This window comes from Astatotilapia calliptera, chromosome 23 (genome assembly GCF_900246225.1).
Source record: "Astatotilapia calliptera chromosome 23, fAstCal1.2, whole genome shotgun sequence".
In the NCBI taxonomy this organism is placed as follows: Eukaryota; Metazoa; Chordata; class Actinopteri; order Cichliformes; family Cichlidae; genus Astatotilapia; species Astatotilapia calliptera.
In genome coordinates, this window is record NC_039323.1 from 6,230,474 (window position 1) to 6,251,886 (window position 21,413).

Sequence of the window (21,413 nt, forward strand, 5' to 3'; positions counted from 1 at the left end):
ATGATCTAGCATCATCCACACACACAACAGCAGGGTGAAAAATACAGTATCAAAATGCGAATTTGAATTATTCTGGAGCCTGAACTTTTGGCTCACAGCGATGATTTGCACACACCGACCACATCATCTGAAACCTTTGGTTTGTGTGGATAACGAGGATAGAGCTGTACACCCCCGAGTCTTAAAAGAATACAATATACATGTTTAGAAAAACAAAATGCATTTATTCACAAGAAATCCAAAAGCATTAAAATTTGAACTGCTTACAACCCAGAAAGTTTATAATGCCTTTCCCCTACACTATTTTTAATCCATTTACTCACAGTTCTCTGTGCTGTGCTACACTTGATACCACCTAGTTTTAAGAGTCACTGCTTTTTAACATCAGAAATCTATAATCTTCATTCACTCAAAAGAAAAATCAAAGCAATATTAGATACTCCTACACAAAATTATAATAGAATCTAATTATGTGTTGTGAAACTAGTGCAGTTTAACTAGAAGGTGTAACAACAGGCAGCCAGAAACCAACAACCTGAAAGACAAATTCTGCTCCTCTATAGTGCTGTTAACCTCTGCTGACACTAAAGAGCCTGAATATATGTTCACGATACAACCTGATTAGAGTAAGAAAAAAAAATTCAAGTTACAATTTGAAGGTACTATATAAATGTTCAACCTGATTCTGACATTTGGATCAAAGGCTGGTGTTAAAATCATGTTTACATTACAGTTGTACAAATTTAGAGACTACGGTCTTGGATAGTCACTGCTAAATATGATTCAAGAAGGCCCAGCAGTTTTTACTGTGATCACATCACTCCCTGGGAATATAGAAAAATATTCTTGATTTACTTTAAATGGTTTAGGATTTTCACAGCTTTACACGATGAGCTTTTTTCCATTTTAGTAAAAATCTTTAAGTGGCTGAAGCATAAAAGCAGTTGGTGGCCAGCACCAGACACAGAACTGATTTTCCAAAGTTTCTTTGTGTTTTTCATCAGATGCTGCTGTTTGATGACCGTGTCACCATCACTGCATACTTTGACTGTTCAACTTGGACGTATTTCAACAACCGTCTAAAGTTACAAGTTCTCGGCTTTAGTGTTCATTAATATCACATTCGTTAAAACGAGTGGGCTCAAACTCTATATTAAATATTGTTAAGCAGTCAGTTATGTTTCTCTTAGTCCTGACAGGAGATAAATGAGCTGATTATAACAAGTATTCAGCTGCACAGCAAAGCAAAGACAGGGTAGAAATGTGTTCTAGTCTACTCTAGAGTTGGTGAATTGTGCACTGCTTGAGTTAACAGTAGGTTAACTTTCTATCCAGGTTCAATGTACAGTAAGAGAGCATAAATATCATCAGGTGGGTGACCTATTGGATGAGCCGATGCTCACTGATCCCAATCAGCATTTCATTGACCCCTCCCTGTCTTGAGAGCAGATGTGTTTAAGGTCACTTATGGGAGGGAGTGATGCTTATAGATTTTTCCTTAGCTGAATAAAGGGAGACATTTGGCTCTGTGACACAGTCTACTTGGAGGTAGTGGCAGGCACGCTGATTGAAAGTGCCCGGCGGGGGGCATTTGAGATTTGCCGTTGCTGTGTCAGAAAGGACTGACCGGGAGACAGCATGGAGGCAGTGCAGCCCCCGAGACGTGATTCGATGGCCAGCTTCTGAAAGTTCAGACTCTGAGTACAGAAAGAAGACACTGAGTGAAGAAGAGGCAGTAGGTAAATATGTAACTGATCATCTTGCAGGCAATGTACCATTTTACTTTACCTTGTTATACCACGCCGTGACAATCAGTTTTTCCTCATACTCTCTCAGCTTTGCCTGCTCACACTGACGCTATGAGACAAATAACCAAAAAATGTCAATCCGTTTAAATGAAAACGTAAAATAAAATGAAATAAACAACCCTTCAACTTAAAACAAGCAGTAAGCAGTAATGTTTTCATATAGCAATCAAAAGCTTTTCCACATCACTTCTTTCACACCAGAAAGACCCCCACAGGATAAATGAACCAATTTCAGATCTTTGCCCTAAAAGTGAGGCAACGGGAGGTAATCTTATTTACTGGTTTCGGAAATGCAAGAAGGGAAAACATTACTGGAACTTTATAATGGAAAAGCTAGAGACTGCCATATTCAAAAACCTGGAAATTTATGGCTTACATAAATTTTCTCACACTGTTGTTGATATCTGTATATTCTGATACACCTGTTTCTTCTCTGCAAACTGACTCAGTTTAGGGAAAAATGTAGTAAACATATAACTTCAGTTTGAACAAGATTAAAATGCAGATTTACTTCCAAGCTGAGAATCTGCTTGTCTCGGTCTGCAACCTGGTTCCTCAGAGCCTGGATCTCAGCAGTAGCAGGATTCAGCTTAGGGTCCAATGCTCGGATCACCTACAGTAGGAACAAAGGAAATGAAATACTAACACAGACAATACTCAAAGTAACGAAACATGAATAATATTACCCACACTGCGAGCTTTCTCCAAATACATCTTGTATCTCTCCTCCATGGCTCTCATGTCATCATCCTTCTTCTTAAGAGCAGCCATCAGCTCATCCACCTTCAGAGCTTTCAAATAAAATAGCAACACTTATAACTAAGCCATCACTTTGTGTCTAGTGTTGATGATGACGCAAACGTGCAACTTACAGGTTTGAGTGTTGTCAGGCTGAAGGTCCTCCAGCAGCTCTTTCTTCTTCATGATTTCATCCTGGGCCTCGTTCAGTTGGACCCTGAAGGGGAAGAAAAAATGCTGCTTCTTTACCTCCCTCTACTGGAAAACATAGAAATTCATTTTGCACCCCTCAGTTATTTGTCAAAGCTCAGACCAGCTGCACTTACATGTGTGCATCAAGTTTCCGCTTCAGGTTTGACTGAAAATGAGAAAATAGAAGTACAAGATTAAATGTGGTAAAGGAATTTCATTCTGGATGGCAAAAATAAATAAAAGGATTTCCCCTGACACACTCACTCTAAAGTAAAAACTAACAATCAAGGCGTGATTGAAAGAACTGTGCTGGCACTTTAAGGTGTTTTCTGGAAAAGTTAATTTGGCCTTCCTGTTCTTAAATTTAACCAGAGGTTTGCATCTTGCTGTAAACCAGCTATGTGATTGTATACAAATGGCTGTAATTACAGTGCATACATCTTTCTCTACCAATACCAATCTACCTACCTTATATAAAGTGATTTTCTTTTGTAATTCCTTGCCAGCATCAAATATACCAGGCTAACATTAACTCTGCATTTTCTCTGTACTAACGCCAGACCATTTGGGCAAACTTACATCATCAGGCTTGGATGCCTGGCTCTGCAAAGCCTTTTGAAGGTCCTCAACCTGCTGCTGCAGCTCACCGACCCGTTCTCGGCTCAGTCTGAAGATTAACCAGAATGTAGAGGAATGAAAGGTTAACATCCAGATCAAATACATTTGATAAATGATGAAAATACATCAAACTAAATGTATGGAGAGAACAGCTTCCATCACATCTATCAGTGCTTGACAGAAACCTGTTTTCAGTGTCCAGTTCACTGCGAGTCTTGTGTGCTTCCTCCAGCTGGGCCTGCAGAGAAGCGATCTTCTCACGCTCATATTCTTCCTGCTGCACTCTCAACATCTTATTCTCATGCTGCAGCCGGATGAACTTTTCTCTGAACAATAACACACACATAAGTCACACACATCAGTTTGGTGGGAAAAGTAAAAATCTTATTAAGTGCAGCAACAGCAGTAAGATACTACCTGTACTCAACGGGCATCAACTCAGCAGCCAGGTTATCATGACTGGGGCTGCTAGAGGGAAGCATGCCTATATGAAATAAGCATGCAAATTTCAGATTACCATAGCAACACCACAATAACTAATGTCAGGTATGACCTTTCCTATAGGATACCTGCTTGGGAGAGTTGGTGCTGCTGAGCTTGAGTGCATCGAAGCTCCTCATTGATTTCCTTCAGAGAATCTCGCTCAATGATGATCCTCTTGTGGTGGTGAAGAAATTTTTTAACAATGTTAGGAGTTTTATCACAGCTAGAAGAAAATTATTACTTTATTATTGCTAACTAAAAAAAAAATGCTGTTAAACCTCTTTTTCTTTCGTTGCAGTTTCATGTTTCTCCTCCAACTTCTTCATCTCAAACGCCAGGTTGTCTGCTCGCCTCGTCTCCTCAGACAACTTCCTGTGTAGCTCCTGGACCTAAATAAATGAAAATGTAATAATATAAACTCATCCACCACCAGACACATTATTGCTCAAAAAATGCCAATAAATGTTATTATTACAAACAAATGATTATATTGTGAGATTTATAATTTGTGTGGATTTTGGATGAAAGTTCGAGCTGTGCTTTTGCATGTCATTTACCTGTCTCTTGTATGTCTCGAGCTGTGCACGGGCAGCGTTGGCCTTGCGCAGCTCTTCCTCCAGACTGACTGTGTTTTGCATGTAAGTCATGTTGTTTTCCTCCAACAGTTTCATCTGCCTCTTTAAATCACCCAGATTCTCCAGCTTGCGCTTGTACGTTTCCACCGAAGCCTCCAGCATCACCACCCGATCTGAGCAGTTCCTATACAGCACATAGGAAAACTGAAATGTACAGTACTGCAGCACATATCTCAATTTACTGTGCCTGGAATAAGCAACATTTTAATACAGATATTAAGATCACTGCATACTTTAAAACTACCTCTTTAATTAGTTACATATTAAATAGCGTAAAACAAACATTTTCCTACGCAAGAATATGAAGGACTGTAAAATATTGTCACCACACATTTGAGTCTCCATTATAACCGTGAACAAGAGCGTCTTCAGAAATAACGCTAAGGTAGAACATTTTGATCCAAGGTAAGCACCTTTTGTGTTGAACTTAAAGGATCTCCCAGTGCTTGCGTGAGAGATCAAAGAGCTCTAGTTTCAAAAACCTGCTGATTATCTAGTCTCAGGACACTTACAAAAGAAATTCGAAATCTCATTGTTTCACTTCCTGTAACATTATCGATTAAGAATTAGTCATTTACTGGAACGAGATAATCTGTACCGGTGTTACGCCGATTTCATGCCAGCAAAATGACACCCCTTATTGTTAAGGTCAGAAACGCAAACATCAGCCAGTTTCACTCATTGAAGGGTGTGGCCTTACTGCCTCTACTAGTTTTGCAGCAGGAAGCAACAGAAAGTGGCTGCTTGTAAACGGTCCTTCGATTACTCCCTTTAGAAGTCACCACAACAGATCATGTGTCTCCATCTGAGCGTATCCCTAGCATCATCTTCCTTCACACCAACCTTCTGTGTGTGTTCCGTCGCTATATCCATGAATCTTTTTTGTGGTCATCCACTTTTCCCTTCACCTAGCAACTCCATATTCAACATCGTTTTTTCATTGTAAGCACTAACCCTCCTCTACATATGTCCAAATAATCTCAGCCTTGCCTCGCTAACTTTTTCTCCAAACCAATTTAAGTTATCCAACTGATGCAATAATTTCTAATCCTGAGCCTGAAATGCATTTTTATTTTACTGAATTTGTATGATCTTACCTCTAAACAATTTAATACTTTAATGAATCTATTGTATTACAGACACAAACCTCAGCACATCCAGTTCATCTTTGAGAGCTCGCGATTCTTCTGCCAAGCTGGTGAGCTCATCATTTCGGTGCTGAACTTCTATCAGCTGCTTCTCCAGCTCCTCACAGTGGATCCGATAGTCATCCTTAGCAGCCTCCAGCCTAGAAAATGCATAACACATCATTGTTTTGTTTTCACCATAGGGAGGTTCATCAGCCATTTCAAGAGGAAAGGACAAACCTGAAGTTCTCCTCCTGCAGTGTTTCTAGCTGTTGCTGTAACTGACTGTGTTTTCTTCCCAACGGCGTGCTTGGGTCATCAAATGTGTCCAGCTGATTAGCTCGGTCTGTTAGGACGTCATTCTCAGCCAATAAGCTGTTCCGTTCCTCTTGAAGAACAGCCACCTGTGCAGGGAAAGTAAGGTGAGCGAGCCATTCCCACAAGTAGTTTTAAAGTTGAACTGGTTTCATCGGGGGAAAAAATATGACATGAAATATCTTCATTTATTTCATGCAAAGTAAAATGTCACAACATCATCGCATCAAAAGATACACCACTGCCATGAGAATTTACTTTCCCAGCTGTTAAAGCAAACAGTGCAGTTAATCCATGCTGAAAGCAGAGCACAGACAAAGTGCACTTTAAGCAAACATGTTAATGCATGGTTAGTTTTCATTCTCACTCACCAGTACCTCAAAGCTGGTTGCCAGTTTATGAAACATTAGTTTGAGAATAACACATGACTGTTTAAATTCCTATCCCATAACGTCCTTACAACTTGTCTACAACTAAAGTTGAGATATATGTTCACTATTATTCTTCTTATTATGAATACCAATCAGGCACATGACTAAAAATCACAGGTCAAGCACAGAATAATTTCAGTGATCTTGTTATAGTGCAGAGTTCTGCTAGTAGACCTTTGATTCTGACCTTCATGTGCATGTTTCTTTGACTGATGCAACCTTTCGGCAGGATGCTGCAGACTATACACCCATGGCAACAGGCGGCCTCGATGACAACAGCATTTCCAAACGCAAGGGTAAATGATAAGGAGCCTACTACCAATGTAAGATGTCAAAACCTCTTACTGTGCGTGTAAAATATTTACAAAATGCATTTTCAATTTATCTACTACCACCAAACAAAACCATGTAAAATAAAATTATTTAGTAACTCTGTATGGCCTGTTGTAGGCTAACTTAAAGCCATTTATTTTGATAGTTTGAATCTTTAAAACAACACATAATTAGTAACACAGCACATCAGTACAAAAGACCCATATACATTACAAAATAATGTAATGTTGCTTTTCTCAAAAGAATATGGTCTTTAGGTTAATTACTGGAAAAACAGTAAAAATTATTAAATAAGCATTGTGTGCCCTGTGTCAAACAGAATCCCAACTGAACCGTCTGTTAGCAGAGTTAGAGTACAAATATTTAAGCAGCTCGTTTAGTTGAGTTTAGTTGCGCGGGACAGACAACCATGTTATACTTACCTCGCTACGATCAGAGAAGAGCAAGACTGGAAACAGAACAAATCAATCTGTCGAGAGTCCAGTTGAACAGTTGATCAGTCCCTATGCTAAAATTAGTCTGCCTGTTCAGTGATGAATGAGGCCTTGTAGCAGTGGCAGAGCATGGGCTGAATGGCACGGTAGGACAAGCTGAGCCCAGACTCTAAGCTCATGGTCATTCTGCCACAGCAGCTCCACACAATGGAGCAAAGCATTACACAATTCCTGTTTATACTGTACATAGACATGTATGTGTGGAGACATAGAGACCTGAATATCAGCAAAGTAAGGCAAAAGAGCGCTAGTCAATCAGATTCAAGAGTATTTCTCAATAGAAATTCACCTTGGCTGTGTGTAACAGGTCTGCACTCACCTGTAGGTCCAGCTCTTGACATCGCTGGGTTAGCGCTTCCTTCTCTGTCTGAAGTGCAGCGAGGTCCTCAAGAGCTTTTTTCAGCTGGACACATGAGGATTTAGAAGTTAAATTATCGAAGAGACACTGATGTGATTCTCTCATGGATCAGAGAAAGCAAATATTAAATGGCTAAGTTTTTCTTAAAAAAAAAAAAAAAAAAAAAAAAGCTAAGTTCAAGAACCAAGCATAAAATACATTACTCATAAAATCAATACAAAACCATCAATGTTCCCCGATTCATTTTCCCATTGAAGATGCAGATCTCCAGCGCCACATGTGCAGTTCATGTCAGTACTTGAGCTGTGGTAGTCTCTGCACAGTGACAACGTTCTTCCGCAAACACGTCAAGGAAAATAAAGGCTCAAGTTACAGAAATAAGTTGGGTGGACTCCTTTGAAATGGCAATATTATCAGCAGCTGCGATGCCAACTGCCTGACAAAAGTTACATTACTGACTTGTGCAGTTTGCACGGTACAGTAACGCTCCAAGAACAAGTCAATAAACTGACAAGCTGAACAAGCCAACAATTTAAATTACATACACAGGTCCTTTGCTTGACTTAGCACAAGCAAATTAGAGTAAGCTGAACTACTTTAGACTTTATGCATGTTAGAAAAAACATATTATTAAATACAACTAAAGTTTTAAATTATGAGGTCAGTATGTGTGCAAGTAATATCTATGAGCCAAACGCTGAGGTTGCAAGCGGCTCTAAAGGAACATTTTAACTGCAAAGAAATAGAGGAGCGGCTGTCACTCAGGTGGCAGATCAGGTCGTCTACCAATCGGAAGGTAGGTGGCTCAATCCTAGTCTGCTCCGGTCCACATGTCACAGTATTCTTGAGCAAGATACTGAACCCCGATTTGCCTCCCGATGCATTCATATCCACCATATCGCACCAAATGGGCATTAACAATGCATTTAGCAACACACTTTCTTTCAGACTGAGTGGGATATAATAATAATACTAACCTGCTGTTCCAAATCCCCGGACAGCTCTGCTCCAAATGCGGTCTTGGTCTCTTTACTCATGAGCTGAAGAGGAAAATGGAGCAGAGTTTATTACATACACTAACTGAAAAAGCTGCAAAGCCTCAACCTATTTCACCACATGCAAGCAAATACTCGAACCTCCTTCATACACTATTGCTTCTGCTGCTGAAACAGTTACTGTTATTTAAAATGGCAGAAATGCTCAGCAAAGCTGTTTCTGAGTATCTTTAATACAGCTAATTTGTCAGAGCAAGTAATGCTATATTAAAACAGGCTGACCTCCTGGATGGCTGTCATGACAACATGCTGCACAGACTCCTCCAAGGTCATGATGAACTGAATGTATTCTGGTGATATAATGAGGGAGATTAAATCACACAAACGTACACACCATTGTAATATTTTGTCAAACTACTAAATGCAGCACCTGTCCTCACTGGTTTCTAATCTCATAAACTCCGTCTTTGTAAGTGACATGTTACAACATTTTTATTTATTTTTTTTACATTTTGCTCATGCAAAATGTCTTTAATTGGGTCTTACATGAGTGTAGAGATTATGTGTAACACACAAGCAGCAACATACCCTGTTTGCGCTCACATCTGACTGCACAGCCCAGTATAAGCTGCAGAAGTCTCCCCAGTTCAGTGGGGTCTGAATGCTCTGCCACCAGTGACACATCTGGCAAGGGAAAATCTGAAATTTCCTGGGATAAGACCTGAAGGTGCACAGAAAATAAAAGCTGCACATTAACTTTTCACTAAAGCTTTTCTCTAAGATGTAGAAAAGCCGTAAACAACTGTTTATAGGTTTTCAGATTCTGTAGTCGACTCTACCAATGACTTAACATCTCTGCATAAACAAGGATTACATTCTCCATACCTCATTATAATAGTCAACCACCATCTGAAGTATCTTTTTCAGGTTGTTCATCTGAGGAAAGATATAAAATATTCTCATATTTGTTTTATATCGATCAAAATGAACAAACAACAATGGAAAACAATATACGTTCATGCAGACCAAAAGAAAAGAGAGAAACTTTTTAATCACACATTTGAAAATGTCCTTTTTCATGGCAGATATTTTGAGTTGCATAGTACATTAAGTTAATGTTAATGATAACGCTTAAGACCAAATTAGGTCATTTAATCGCTCATCATCAAATTTCTGCTCAGCCACCTCTGATTTGCCTGAAAATCTTATGGTTTAAAAAATAAAATTATATAGCAATTGCAGTCAACCTTGAGGTCATGTAGCAAATACTTGTAGATAATTATCTATAAATATCCTTTTTTTTTTTTTTTTTTAAAGGCCTGTCCATCTACTGTAAAGCCTTATTTTTGCACATTGAAATCTGAGGCAATTTTTGAACTTTAATATATCTCAAAAACTATTTTGAGCCTAAAAAAGCCAAAAATTTTCACTGGCCGCTCTATAAAAATGAATGAGTAATTTGAGACACATAAATAAAAAATGTTTGCATATTTGCCAGTTAAAATATGAAAAAAGGAAACATTTCTGGAAAGTCCCATATTTTATGACACGACAATTTAAAAAAAAAGGGACATTGCAGACGATAATTTCTGAAGAGTATAGAGTTGTATTTAACAATAATTAAAAAAAAAATGAATAAAACAAGAAGAATACTATTTAACATGAAATTCTTATTCACAAATATTAAGAAAATCTTATTTACATTCAACTTTCATGCTGGACTGATCAAGAAAATGACAAGAATTTTTTATTTTTGGACCATAACATTTTAAAAGAAATCTGAAATGTTCAGGCAAAAGATTTGAGATGAATGACCCACATGTAAATAAGACTTCTATTATATGCACAATAAAGTAACGATCCCCAAACCCCAGGCCACGGACCGGTACCGGGCCACGAGAGTTGAGGCTCGGGTGTAAAATTCATGGTTTTCAGGATTTTTATAGTTTTTATCATTAACTCGGTTTCCTGGGTCTTTTCCCATGTGTTATGAATAAATCTTCTTTTGTTGGTACCGGTGCTGGTTTTATTTTGTTGTATTTATCCGAGACACCTTAAAGGCCGGTCTGTGAAAATATTGTCGGACATAAACTGGTCCGTGGTGCAAAAAAGGTTGGGGACCGCTGCAATAAAGGATGTGTCCACGAAAAAAAGCATTCAGGAAAGAGGACAAGGCAGCAGCAGGGAAAGCATCACAACCAAATCAATGTGGAGAAAATGGCTTTTTTTTTTTTCATCATCCTTATACTTTACAGCTGACATATTTGGACAAACATACATGCACACTTTCACCAGAAGAGTCAGAGCGCAGAGTCAGAGTGCACGCTTAAGCAGAACCCCTGGAGCAGCTTGGAGATCAGTGTCAAGGACAGTTTTGCAGGTGTGGAGCAAACAAAGGATTTAGCACACAAAGGGTTCAGCAAATTAGAAGAAAAATAAACATTTAAAAGAAAAACCCAAAGTGAACAAAAAGCAAACATGGGGCATGGTAGTACTTTGTACCTTTAATCTCCAGTTGTCTTCAACATCCGTTTTGATACGACTGAGCCATCCATCAGTGAACCATGCAGGGTCTCTGAAGCACAGAGATGATAAGACTTATTCTACACAAGAGTCCTTGTTTAGTAGTGTACAGTTCACATTCTTTGTTAGATATCCATGTTATGTGCATGAAATTTCTGAAATAAATTCTACAACCTTTTCTACTCAAGCTGTTTAATTTCTACAACTGCCAGCATTAGATGAGATACAACAGGCAAGTTCTTTTATTCAGCTGTGGGTTGTACATGGGGAAGAGCCAGAAAAAAATTTAATTAGGTGAAAATGAGTTTCCATAGAAGAGACACTTTTGACTTTTAGAACAACTCTGTCAGGCAAAAGTGACAAAATTGTTTCTGTAATAGGAGAAAATGTTTGAATTCTAAACTAACCCACTGATTGTGGATTATATGAGTAAGATATTATCTTATTGGAAATATCTGACATGTGATAGGTGAGAGCATGCAAACTCCATTCTCGCTCTCAGAAATATCACACAAAGCTATAACTGTGCAAACTGTAACTGCTATAACTGAAATTGATATTCACTTACAATTAAAACCTCCAACAAGTGTTTGAAATGGTGCTTTCACTTTGCCTTTCCTTTACAGTGGGGCACTTTCTCTGTTCTCTCTGTTAAACTAAAACGTTTAACAAATGCACTTCATTTTAAGTTAACTTTTTGTGATAAATAATCCTCATCATAATTGTGATTAAGATTGTTGCCATAATTAAGCAGCTCTACTTTGTACCCAAAATGTTCTTGCTGTGAGGGGTTCTTGTCAATGACTACAATGTGGTGCTGGCCAGAAATGTAATAAGATAAGATCAGTAGTTTTCTTTTTGTTTGTGTGCACTTTAAAGCACAAGTACCCTTTCTCTCTATAGTAGAGGAACTAATGAGGGCGTGAGAGCAAAAAAAATGCAAGCACATTATCCCAACTGTTCCAGCAGTGCACGTTTGACCTAACGTGGAGTAGGCAGGAGCATGTGTGACATGAATTACTGGCTGGAAATAAATAAAGCATGTGCTCTCACATCTGATGCAGAGCCTGTGACATTGCTGCTCCAGTGGTCAGCTCCTCCACTGTTTGGCAGGATGCAGGAGTGTTGAAAGTTTGCAGCTGAGAGGCAGAAAACAAAATAATATTATGATGACTGATAAACCAAGGGAATAATGTAGTAGTGCACCAGCAAATATATTTTAAAGACTTTAACTACAACATTACAAAGATTCTGAGATGCCATACAGTGCTGTGAAGTATTTGCCCCCTTTCTATTTTTTACTTCTTTGCATATTTGCAAAGAAGATTTTACCTGTTTTAGATCAAACAAATATTATTACAGAAAGAACCCTTCAAATTATGATTTTTTTTTAAAAAAATAACAGAACAAAGCTATTTAAACATACCTGGACATACCTGAAAAGTAATTGCCCCTTAAACCTAATAACTAGTTGCGCCACCCTTAGCAGCAAGAACTGCAAGTGTTTGTGTTAAGTGACAACGAGTGTCTCGGGTTGCTGTGCAGTAGTGATTCTTAAAGTGTGGGCCAGGGCCCCCTGGTGGGCTACAGTAATAACAGAAATTCAGTGTGAAATTACTCACTCAAGTATGTACAGTAACATGTTTATATAAATGTATTTATTTATATAAAAAGGTGATTTAAAACTGGTAACAGAACATTACTCTGACCTAAATTTATTATTATTGAAGTTTGTGCTGCAGTGGCAAGTGCGTCAAACGTTGGCCTTTATACTTTGCATATATGACTTGGTAGCATTAGCAATTTATAGCCACTTATTTTATTTTATTTTTATAAAATTTTCATGGAAATTGAGCACCATTTCATATTTTGTAAAGAGTACAGATTTAATGATGGCAGGCCCCTCTGGAATCTTTCATTTTTAAATGGGCCGCAGCACTCTTAACTTTGGGAACAGCTGCTGTGGAGGAATTTTGGCCAAATGTTCTTTGCAGAATTGTTTGAATTCAGCCACAAACTAATTGTCGGAGCAGAATTTATGTCACCATCAAGTTGTCCAGGTCCTGAAGCAACAAAGCAACCATCACACTACCACCACCACGTTTGACTGTCGACTTGATGTACTGTTTTTGAAATGGTATGATAGTTTTATGCCAGATGTAATGGGATGCAAACATTTGAAAAGGTTCAATGTGTCTTGTCACTCCACAGTATATTTCTCCAAAAGTCTTGGACATGTGAGACAAGCCTTTGTTTCCTTTTTGGTCAGCAGTGGTTTTCTCCTTGGAACCTCCATGGATGGCATTTTTGCTCAATTTCCTTCTTAATTGCAAAGGTCAGCCTTGACTGATGCAAGGGAAACATGCAGTCTTCCAGGTTCCTGGTTCTTTTGTGACCTTCATGATGAGTCATTAATGGATTATTGATGATAATTTTGGTAGGCTTACCACTGTTCACTACTGTTCCAAGTTGTCTCCATTTGTGAATAATGGGTCTCACTGTGGTTCGCTGCTACCTTTTGAGACCTTTTAGCCTGTTTCACCTTGTCAGACAGGTTCCATCTAAGTGCTTTTGTGATTTAACAGTGAAATTAAACTCAGGCTTCCAAAAAAATTTGGTTAATCACAGTTAATTATGATTTAAAAGGAAGGGGGGGGGGGGATTTCTTTTTCAACATAGATAAGCCAAGTAGGTTTGAAAACTTTTTTCCCTTAAATGAAATCATCATTTAAAACTGCATCTTTGTTTTTACTGGGCTTATCATTGTCTAATATTAAAATGTGATGATCTGAAACATGATGGGACAAAAACAAACAAACAACCAAAAAATAAATAAATAAATAAATCAGAAGGGTGGCAAATAGTTTTCACTGCACTGTAGTTGTTTCAAAACCCCTACAGAGAATAAGGAAAGATGAGAGGACAGAATAAGACACATCATCACTTTGCACCGTTTCATTTGTGTTCTTCTTTAGTCTTGTTTGTCTCATTTATAGCAGTGTTTTTTTACTTTTCTACATTTGCAAAATGTTTCCAAAGTCAAACCACTGAGTTAAAAAAAAAAAACCCTCAATATTGACTAAAACAATTCCAAGTATAACGTTTCCCATAATCGAGCAGCACTAGGACATAGAAGAAATGATAAATGTTTAGGGCAGGATGTACAGGGACACACAGGACAACAGTGGCAAAGAAACCACCGCAGACCCAAGTAAAGAAAAAGGCTTTCTTGCTTACATGATGATGTAAATAATTCAAGCAGCAGCCACGGTGTACGGTTAATTCTCACAGTCTAATATCAATATCCTTCCGCAAGAACAGTGCAGCTATAGTCACGATAAAATTTAAAGACCACCAAGCACGGTTTTGAAGAGTTTATAGGAAGTTTTACTCCCTTCATGGGACACCTTTACACATTTTCTTGTTTTTGGCATTGGGTAAGTTGACCCGTTACTTAGTGACACTGCTGTTACGGGTTCAACAAAGTGGCTTACTGACAGACACAGCAATCGTGGATCCTGGACGAGATCTCATTAACTCAGCGCTTATCCTATTACTAACCACAAGACAGGCAGCAAAACTGTTTGTTCTCTGTGAGCGCAAAGTGCCTTATTACTTGCTGCTGTTTGCTACATTTAAGCAGTTACATAACATTAGCAAAAATCCAAACCGCGACATTCCGCAAATACCCCCCTGGTTAATTGGATTAGCAGCCCGAGTCTTGCCAAACCACATAAACTAGAGGATTGTTATCTTTGCACCTGCTAGGTGTTAACTTTACATTCAGCAGACTGCAGGACCCCCCGCCCCCAGCTACATTTCCTACCTATGGGGTCACAGAGACGAACAACAGCTGCACAAGAAGCTAATCTCTCTAATAACGACCTTATTCTGCCATTACACCGTCCGAACAAATTGTCAGATTTCCTTCATTTTCTCTCCAGTTTCTTTCGTTGACACCCCCACCAGCTACAAACAGGTGACTTAAATCCCTTCCGCGGTTTCGGCGACACATTCACAAATAGACTCACCCATATTATGAGGCTTTCGACCAGCTCCGTCTTGTTTTCGTCCATTTGTTGCCTTTTAGCTTAAAGCTAAAATATTTCTTCCTCCACCTGTCGGCAAAAAAGCTCTTCCGCTCTGTCCCTCAGCATTTGACCTCACCTGCTGCCAAAGGTGGCTATCTAACGTCAGATACGTATTTTGAAGACGAGTGAAGACCTGTCTGACTTAAGTTTGCGTAAGATGTACGCGAATAGCGTAGCTTCTTCTTCTTGCTTACAGGTTGGGTTGTTGCGAAGTGAGAGGGTATCTAAGCAGAAACCAATCGGTATTAAGATCGGGGATGATTGACGGCTGTGACTCCACACTCTGGCCAATCAGACAGCTTGATTTGAAATTCCTGTACGCCTCACTTATCTGCACAAAATAAACACATTTTTTGTCCGTTCAGTCGTTTTCTTTGCCCACCGATATTAGGGAACAGGAAAACAAAAAGTTATTAGAAGAAAATGGAGCGTGGCTAATTTAGTATTATTTATTGTGTTCTATAAAGGTTACACTATCCATTTCCCCCAAATGAGGTCGTCATTTCACCTGCAGTTAACAGTTAAGTAGTAAAAACCCTGCTCGAGGCTACAGCATCGTGACTAAAGTCTTTATACACTGATATGATAACTTAAGGAGAAACCAGACAGTATCGAATTCCCAAAAAAACAATCAGATTTGCAGGCAAAGGTAAATATTTCAAACTATTTGCTGCTTGAAACAAGCCACAACCAAAACCATGTAAAAAGTGATACTGAGCAAGAGATAGTGGCCCAAACATAAATGTGGCTCAAGCTTGCTCAGCCAACATCTATTCACTGCAGTTTATATCATGTTTGGCTTCTCTGCTTTAAAATATTTTATTATCACACCCAACAAATTAAAAATCCTGCACAGCAAATTTTCTTAGGCAGAGCTTTAAGATAAATGCTGTTGGAATGATAATCCCTAGGACACGTTTTATTGGCTATACAAGTATTTCTGTAATCTGCACTGTTCCCAAAGAGCCACTAAAACCCTGGCAGCATGTCAGCTACTCTCTGCGAGTAAATCATTTCCCATGAAGGCTATAAATTTCTCAAGTTACCCATTTATTTTATGCCTCACATGAGGTTGTGTCTAGTTGATATGAAATCTTCTCTGTGTCACATGCTTTCCCAAGCCACACCATGGAAAATTACAAACAAATCTTAAAGAGCACCTATTATAAAGGGATTGTTACATCACTCAGCAAGCAACCTAATGATCACAAATCAAAGCTAAAATTTGACACACTCATAAAATAGTACGTGCTTGAACTGACTCTGGACTTTACCCATTAAACTCTCTTTGGATGAGGACCTCATTTATCTCCTGATTTCTGCCACTCAGACCTTGACCCTATAGTGGCTATTTTTAGAGGATTTGATCCACATGAACTTCCCTTTTTTAGCGTTTAAGGTATGGTGAAGTGCCAGGGCAAATATTTGACAAGATATTTCTGCAATAGCTGCCTTGGAAAAGTACGTGATGGCTGTCACAACATTTGGCACTACCAGACAGGTTGCTTTGCCACAAATATTTGCCACAGTAAGTCAATGCTATGTTCATGTAGTACTCTGTTTTTAATGGTTTTACTATCCACCGATTTAGACATTTCTTACTTTCACATTGCAACTTGGATTTGGATCAAAGGATCAGTTGAAGTACCCTTGGTGTAGTAATATAAAAAAGCATTGCATGGACAAGGTTTTGGCTAAGTAAACTCTGGGTAAATTATTGGCAAGTTCAAATATAACCTACTTAAACAAAGCGTAGGAGGAATCTTTTCTGGCTTTGATCTGGTCATGCGACCCAAACCGGTTACCTCTGGCCAGACTGAAGGAACAAATATGTTGATTTTTTTTCTCGTTTTTTTGTATTTATTTTGAGACTAAAGGTTGACAGCTGCCTATTTTAAAGGGAAGTAAGTGAGTTTTGTACAAAGCACCAATGTATTGATCTGACAATGCTGTCCCCTTTAAGTAGAAAGACTCACAGGCCAGCTGATATTGGAAAATGTAGTTGATCATTAACAGGGAGCTTCAATTTATTTTGTTCAGTGATGCTGTTGGGCAGCACTTCACTTCCTTCTAGAAGACACTGATTATCTATCTGCCTAACCTCTATACACCCGTGCAACAGATTTAAGTCCAGGTGAGTCTTTTTTTCCAATGTTTTCTGTAATAGAAATATGATTTTGTGCTTTACCAAATTGTTAGAGAAGGTTTGGGGGAATTTGTTGAGTGTGTTTCTTACAGATTTCTTGATTTGTATGAAAGACCAGACCTAATGTTAAGCCCATTAGGTGATCTGAGCCATAAATTGATACTGAAGTTATTTGACAAATGAAATCTGTTATAAACCTGCAGCCTTCTTTGATTTGAGCATATTGTTATTAACAGTTTCATCTTTCCATCTGAAAAAAATATTTCACCTGTTAGTGCAGGCTAAGCTTTACAAACCATTTAAATTAGCAGTCCGAACGCTGAAGTCGGAGCATCAGTAGCCGTAATCCGCAAACAGAGAAGAGCTGAGCTTCTGTTCTCTTTATCTCACACATCAATAATTAAATCATTATTTAGATAAACTAGCATTACAGGTGTGTTTATCTATGTTGCTATGTCATGTTGTGTTTCAGATCAGACTGAAGTTCCACTGAGTCAGGGTCGCCTGTAGGATAATCCACGTATTTGCTGTGCACACCTGATCAGTCAACATCAATGTATATGAGCTGCCTAAAGGTGAGTGGTTCACACAAACGCATACACTCACAGTAAAGCTCATGTCATGCAGGGGCTTATTATATTTCCTTGTTTTCAGTGGGGGTTACACTTCTCTTTGTCACTATCTCTGAAGCACTTGGGTGAATCTCATGCTTTAACTTAAAGAGTTACATTAATTTGGATTTTTAAAACAGTTTCTCCTACACGGAAACTGGGAAAACATTATTTATAAGACACTTCCTGGGTTATAAAAAAGGTAATTTATTGCTTTTATTGGGGGCACAGTCTGGTGGAGGAAGTTGATGTCACTGCTTGCATGACTCAAATCAAAAGTTTTCTGTTGTGTTGTGTTCTGTGTTTCACCGTTACATCGGTATAAGCTTTTCAAAGATTATTTCACTTGAAATCCATGAACACCAGGAATAGGAATAGAAAACGCTTATCAATTCTTCTGTCATTGTCCTTTTTTTTTCTTCCTACTTTTCACTTATGTCTTCTCTTCTATGTCTCCTCGTCTCTCCTGTTTTTAGGAATCCATGCAGGCATGTCAGTCTTCGAACAGACGAGACTGGCACTGCCCAGTCTGCCTGCAGACGGCCAGATTCCCAGTCCAGACGAACTGCGGCCATTTGTTCTGCGGTACGAGATCCTGCACACATTTACACAAACTGACCAAAATCTTCTCAGACTCTAATTATTTTATGCACACACCCGTTCGGTCAATCATCTGTGATTAGGGCTCACACTTCGTGTCTTAGTTTATGCGATTTATTCACTGATCAGTGTAGAAGTAGTGTGCTGTAGCTGTTTCAGGCCCATCTGTTTGGCCCATCTGTTTGGCTTTTAATAATTAACGTTTGCCACGGTCCACCCATTACACTTGTAGATAGAGGAGCAAACGACCAAACACAGTAAGGTATGTGTTCACAGACGATGCGAGATGGAGGTTTTATGCCCGCTACTAGGAAAGCAAAACCTCAACATCATTAACCCAAATTCATAATCTACACTTGGAGCATTAAGGAGAGTTGCGCTATGAGTTGACCTGAGAGGTGTATAATACATAGAATAAAAAAACAGAGCTCGTATCCGTATATTAGGCTAACCATGTAAAAATGTTCAGGTCTTTACAAATCTGCTTTTGAGAAGGGCTCTTGTAATTTTTGCTACAGGGTCATTTACCTTAGATTTGCCTGAAAAAAAGAATCCAGGAGAAAGGTTGACTTCTCAATGGGGAATACATTTCAGGTTCTGTCATTTAGGGATTGTTTTTTTTTTAAATAACTTGAGCTAGATCCTTCAGTTTTCTGGTGTAAATATCTGGTAACATGGCACTATGAATATAAAGTCTCAAGAGTGGATAGCATATAATGACTGTTGTTGAAATCCCTGAAATATTATGTCCAATCTCTACCAGCAGATTTGGAGACCTAAAGACACCACATTTTTGCAGGTAGAGGACTGATATTTTGTTCACAGCTTCTCATATTCAAGGCGCATAATATTCTTTGAAGAATATCCAAAACTTGGGATGGTGATCTCTCATGTTTCCAATATGAATTTTTAAAAATATCTCATATTTATATGTGGCAGCCAAAGATTGCTTAAGTATAACAACAAAAGCCAGTTTATGCAGAGTTATGACCCAGAACCATGACTGTGCATAAACTTATTGCTTTAAAAAAAACAAAAAACTAAACAGTAGAACTGAGAACCTGAAATTCTGGATAATTCTGCAAATTCCTATTAGGAAGTGTTTCTCCTGGAATTTCTTTGGGCATATCTGAGATGGTCAATTAGATGTTCATATCTGTAGCTTTTGAGTAACATTTATGGCCTGAATGCACTCATCCAACCTTGATACTATCTATTATAGATTAAATGACGAGTTAAATAAATAGTTGTGTTTGATTCTGCAGCTCCCTGTCTTATCACCTATTGGAGGCATGGGTCATGGTTAGATGCAATCAGTTGTCCTCTTTGCAGACAGAAGGTGCGTTATTCTCCTAGTTCTTTTACTGTACATCATAAATGTGTTACGAGCGTGGACGTGAAATAAAAATGCTTGCAATCTTGCAGGTCAGCGTGCTCTGCCACCTGTTCAGCGAGACCCGATCAGACCAGCAGTCAAAAGAAGTTCTCAATGAAATCACAGCCTACAACAAACGTTATTCTGGAGCTCCGCGCAGGGTCAGTACTCTGTTAAAACATCGGTAACAATATTGTACTGCTACTCCCCAACAGCAAACTCACCTATTGAAGAGCCAAGAATACTTTTATTATTATTCTAAGATATCATAAGCCGTGGTATCTATCAGGGCATCTGAAAGGGAAGAAAAGAATTCTTTCATTATTTCCTCGAAGAGTTAGAAAAGGGAATACCTCTTATGCAACCTAGCAGTTATTGTCCTGTTTAACCAACAGTGATAGACAAAGGAGGTATGAGCTCAACAGCTCACAATGACACACCTAGAAGCCACGTGACCTTCTTTGTGTGTTTTTTTTCTTTGAAAACATATCCTGTAGCGTTCATGCTTAAGAACTGGAACTACTTTTGACTATACATTTAGAATAATTTATTTCTTGCTTTTAAGAGAGACACAAATATAATAAATGCAGCATCAGGAAATCAGCAGAATACCCCTGACCCATGTCGAAGTGCTCAGTCAAAAATCTTGTGGATCATTTTTGATTGCGCCAACTTGAAATGTTTGGTATCTGGTTGTCTGATGTCCTCCTGCATACTCACCCCTCCAGGTAACGGACTACCTCTGTGACACCCCCTTGCTTCTGCAGTTACTGGTTCGTGGCCTGGGCACCATGGGAGGACTCGTGTGGCTGTTTCTGTTCAGGGTTGCCCTGTGCTGCGTGGGGACCGTGATGTCCATCTCCTCCCCTGCTCTGGATGCAGTGTCTTCATCGAGTACCCTAGAAACAGACCCCTCTCTCTGTGGACTGCTAGGTCTCCTGGACGACCTGGTGGTGGTCATCCTGCTCCTTATCTGTGTTATCAATATCAACCAGCAAATAACACCAGAGAGAGGACAACCTGGAAATGCTACAACCTCACAGGGAGTGATGGGAGATTCACTTTAGAGAGCATGAGCAGCTGGAGCGTGGCAGCACAAGCTGTTAGACATGGACTTTTATTGAATTTCTTCCCTCTGGCTGGATTAGTGGTTAGAAGAATATTGACAACTGCACAGCATGCAACAGTCAAGGTGTTAGAGGTTGTCTGAGCCTCCCTAAATGTAGATTCAGATTCCAGGTGTTTTTGTGAACTGTTTACAGAGTTCATGCTAAACTAACTAAAAATATGATGTTATGCAATTTGTAGGTTCAGATGTGGTTACAAATCCTTAACCCTTCTTGAGTCCTTAAGTGTTTGACTTGTCTTTGTTTTCCCTTTAAAAAAAAATCTGTACCAGTGTACACAAACGTGTTGTTCCAGTAAGCTACAGAACATGTGTCACGTCAGTACTGTATTATTGACATCCATGTAAATACTTGACATTGTATAAATTTAAGTTTTTATCGTTTAAATAAACAATATTTATTGATTTATATAG

The 21,413-nt window shown here is 38.8% G+C and overlaps 2 protein-coding genes across 3 annotated transcripts; one reads left to right on the forward strand and one right to left on the reverse strand.

Annotated features, from left to right (window-relative positions):
* Positions 1-203: 203 nt before the first annotated feature.
* On the reverse strand, positions 204-15,351 carry hook1 (hook microtubule-tethering protein 1). The gene is made up of 22 exons (XM_026159252.1): positions 15,082-15,351; positions 12,104-12,189; positions 11,030-11,102; positions 9,413-9,463; positions 9,116-9,248; positions 8,810-8,877; positions 8,510-8,572; positions 7,494-7,577; positions 5,842-6,005; positions 5,622-5,762; positions 4,397-4,598; positions 4,118-4,228; positions 3,926-4,013; positions 3,774-3,840; positions 3,542-3,682; positions 3,318-3,405; positions 2,873-2,904; positions 2,681-2,763; positions 2,499-2,599; positions 2,320-2,421; positions 1,789-1,857; positions 204-1,697 (listed from the first exon to the last, which is right to left on the reverse strand). Exons 1-22 carry the CDS (start codon positions 15,124-15,126, stop codon positions 1,539-1,541), a joined length of 2,151 nt encoding a protein of 716 aa, XP_026015037.1. The 5' UTR covers positions 15,127-15,351; the 3' UTR covers positions 204-1,538.
* Positions 15,352-15,511: 160 nt separating this feature from the next.
* LOC113016308 (E3 ubiquitin-protein ligase RNF170) lies at positions 15,512-21,408 on the forward strand. 2 transcript variants are annotated; one of them, XM_026159050.1, is made up of 7 exons: positions 15,512-15,661; positions 17,182-17,275; positions 17,760-17,862; positions 18,375-18,483; positions 19,764-19,837; positions 19,924-20,034; positions 20,602-21,408. In XM_026159050.1, exons 3-7 carry the CDS (start codon positions 17,842-17,844, stop codon positions 20,938-20,940), a joined length of 654 nt encoding a protein of 217 aa, XP_026014835.1. In that variant the 5' UTR covers positions 15,512-15,661; positions 17,182-17,275; positions 17,760-17,841; the 3' UTR covers positions 20,941-21,408. The 2 variants fall into 2 exon arrangements, with proteins under 2 accessions (XP_026014835.1, XP_026014834.1); XM_026159049.1 differs by lacking the exon at positions 15,512-15,661 and adding an exon at positions 16,598-16,669.
* Positions 21,409-21,413: the final 5 nt, after the last annotated feature.

Coding starts and splice junctions, on each gene's coding strand:
- hook1 (XM_026159252.1), bottom strand. CDS start 15,126: ATGGACGAAAACAAGACGGAGCTGGTCGAAAGCCTCATAATATGG. Junction 11,103..12,103: donor TCACAGGCTCTGCATCAGAT/GTGAGAGCACAT, acceptor TCTGTGCTTCAG/AGACCCTGCATGGTTCACTG. Junction 4,014..4,117: donor CTGCAACGAAAGAAAAAGAG/GTTTAACAGCAT, acceptor CACCACCACAAG/AGGATCATCATTGAGCGAGA.
- LOC113016308 (XM_026159050.1), top strand. CDS start 17,842: ATGTATATGAGCTGCCTAAAG. Junction 19,838..19,923: donor GTCCTCTTTGCAGACAGAAG/GTGCGTTATTCT, acceptor GCAATCTTGCAG/GTCAGCGTGCTCTGCCACCT. Junction 20,035..20,601: donor ATTCTGGAGCTCCGCGCAGG/GTCAGTACTCTG, acceptor TCACCCCTCCAG/GTAACGGACTACCTCTGTGA.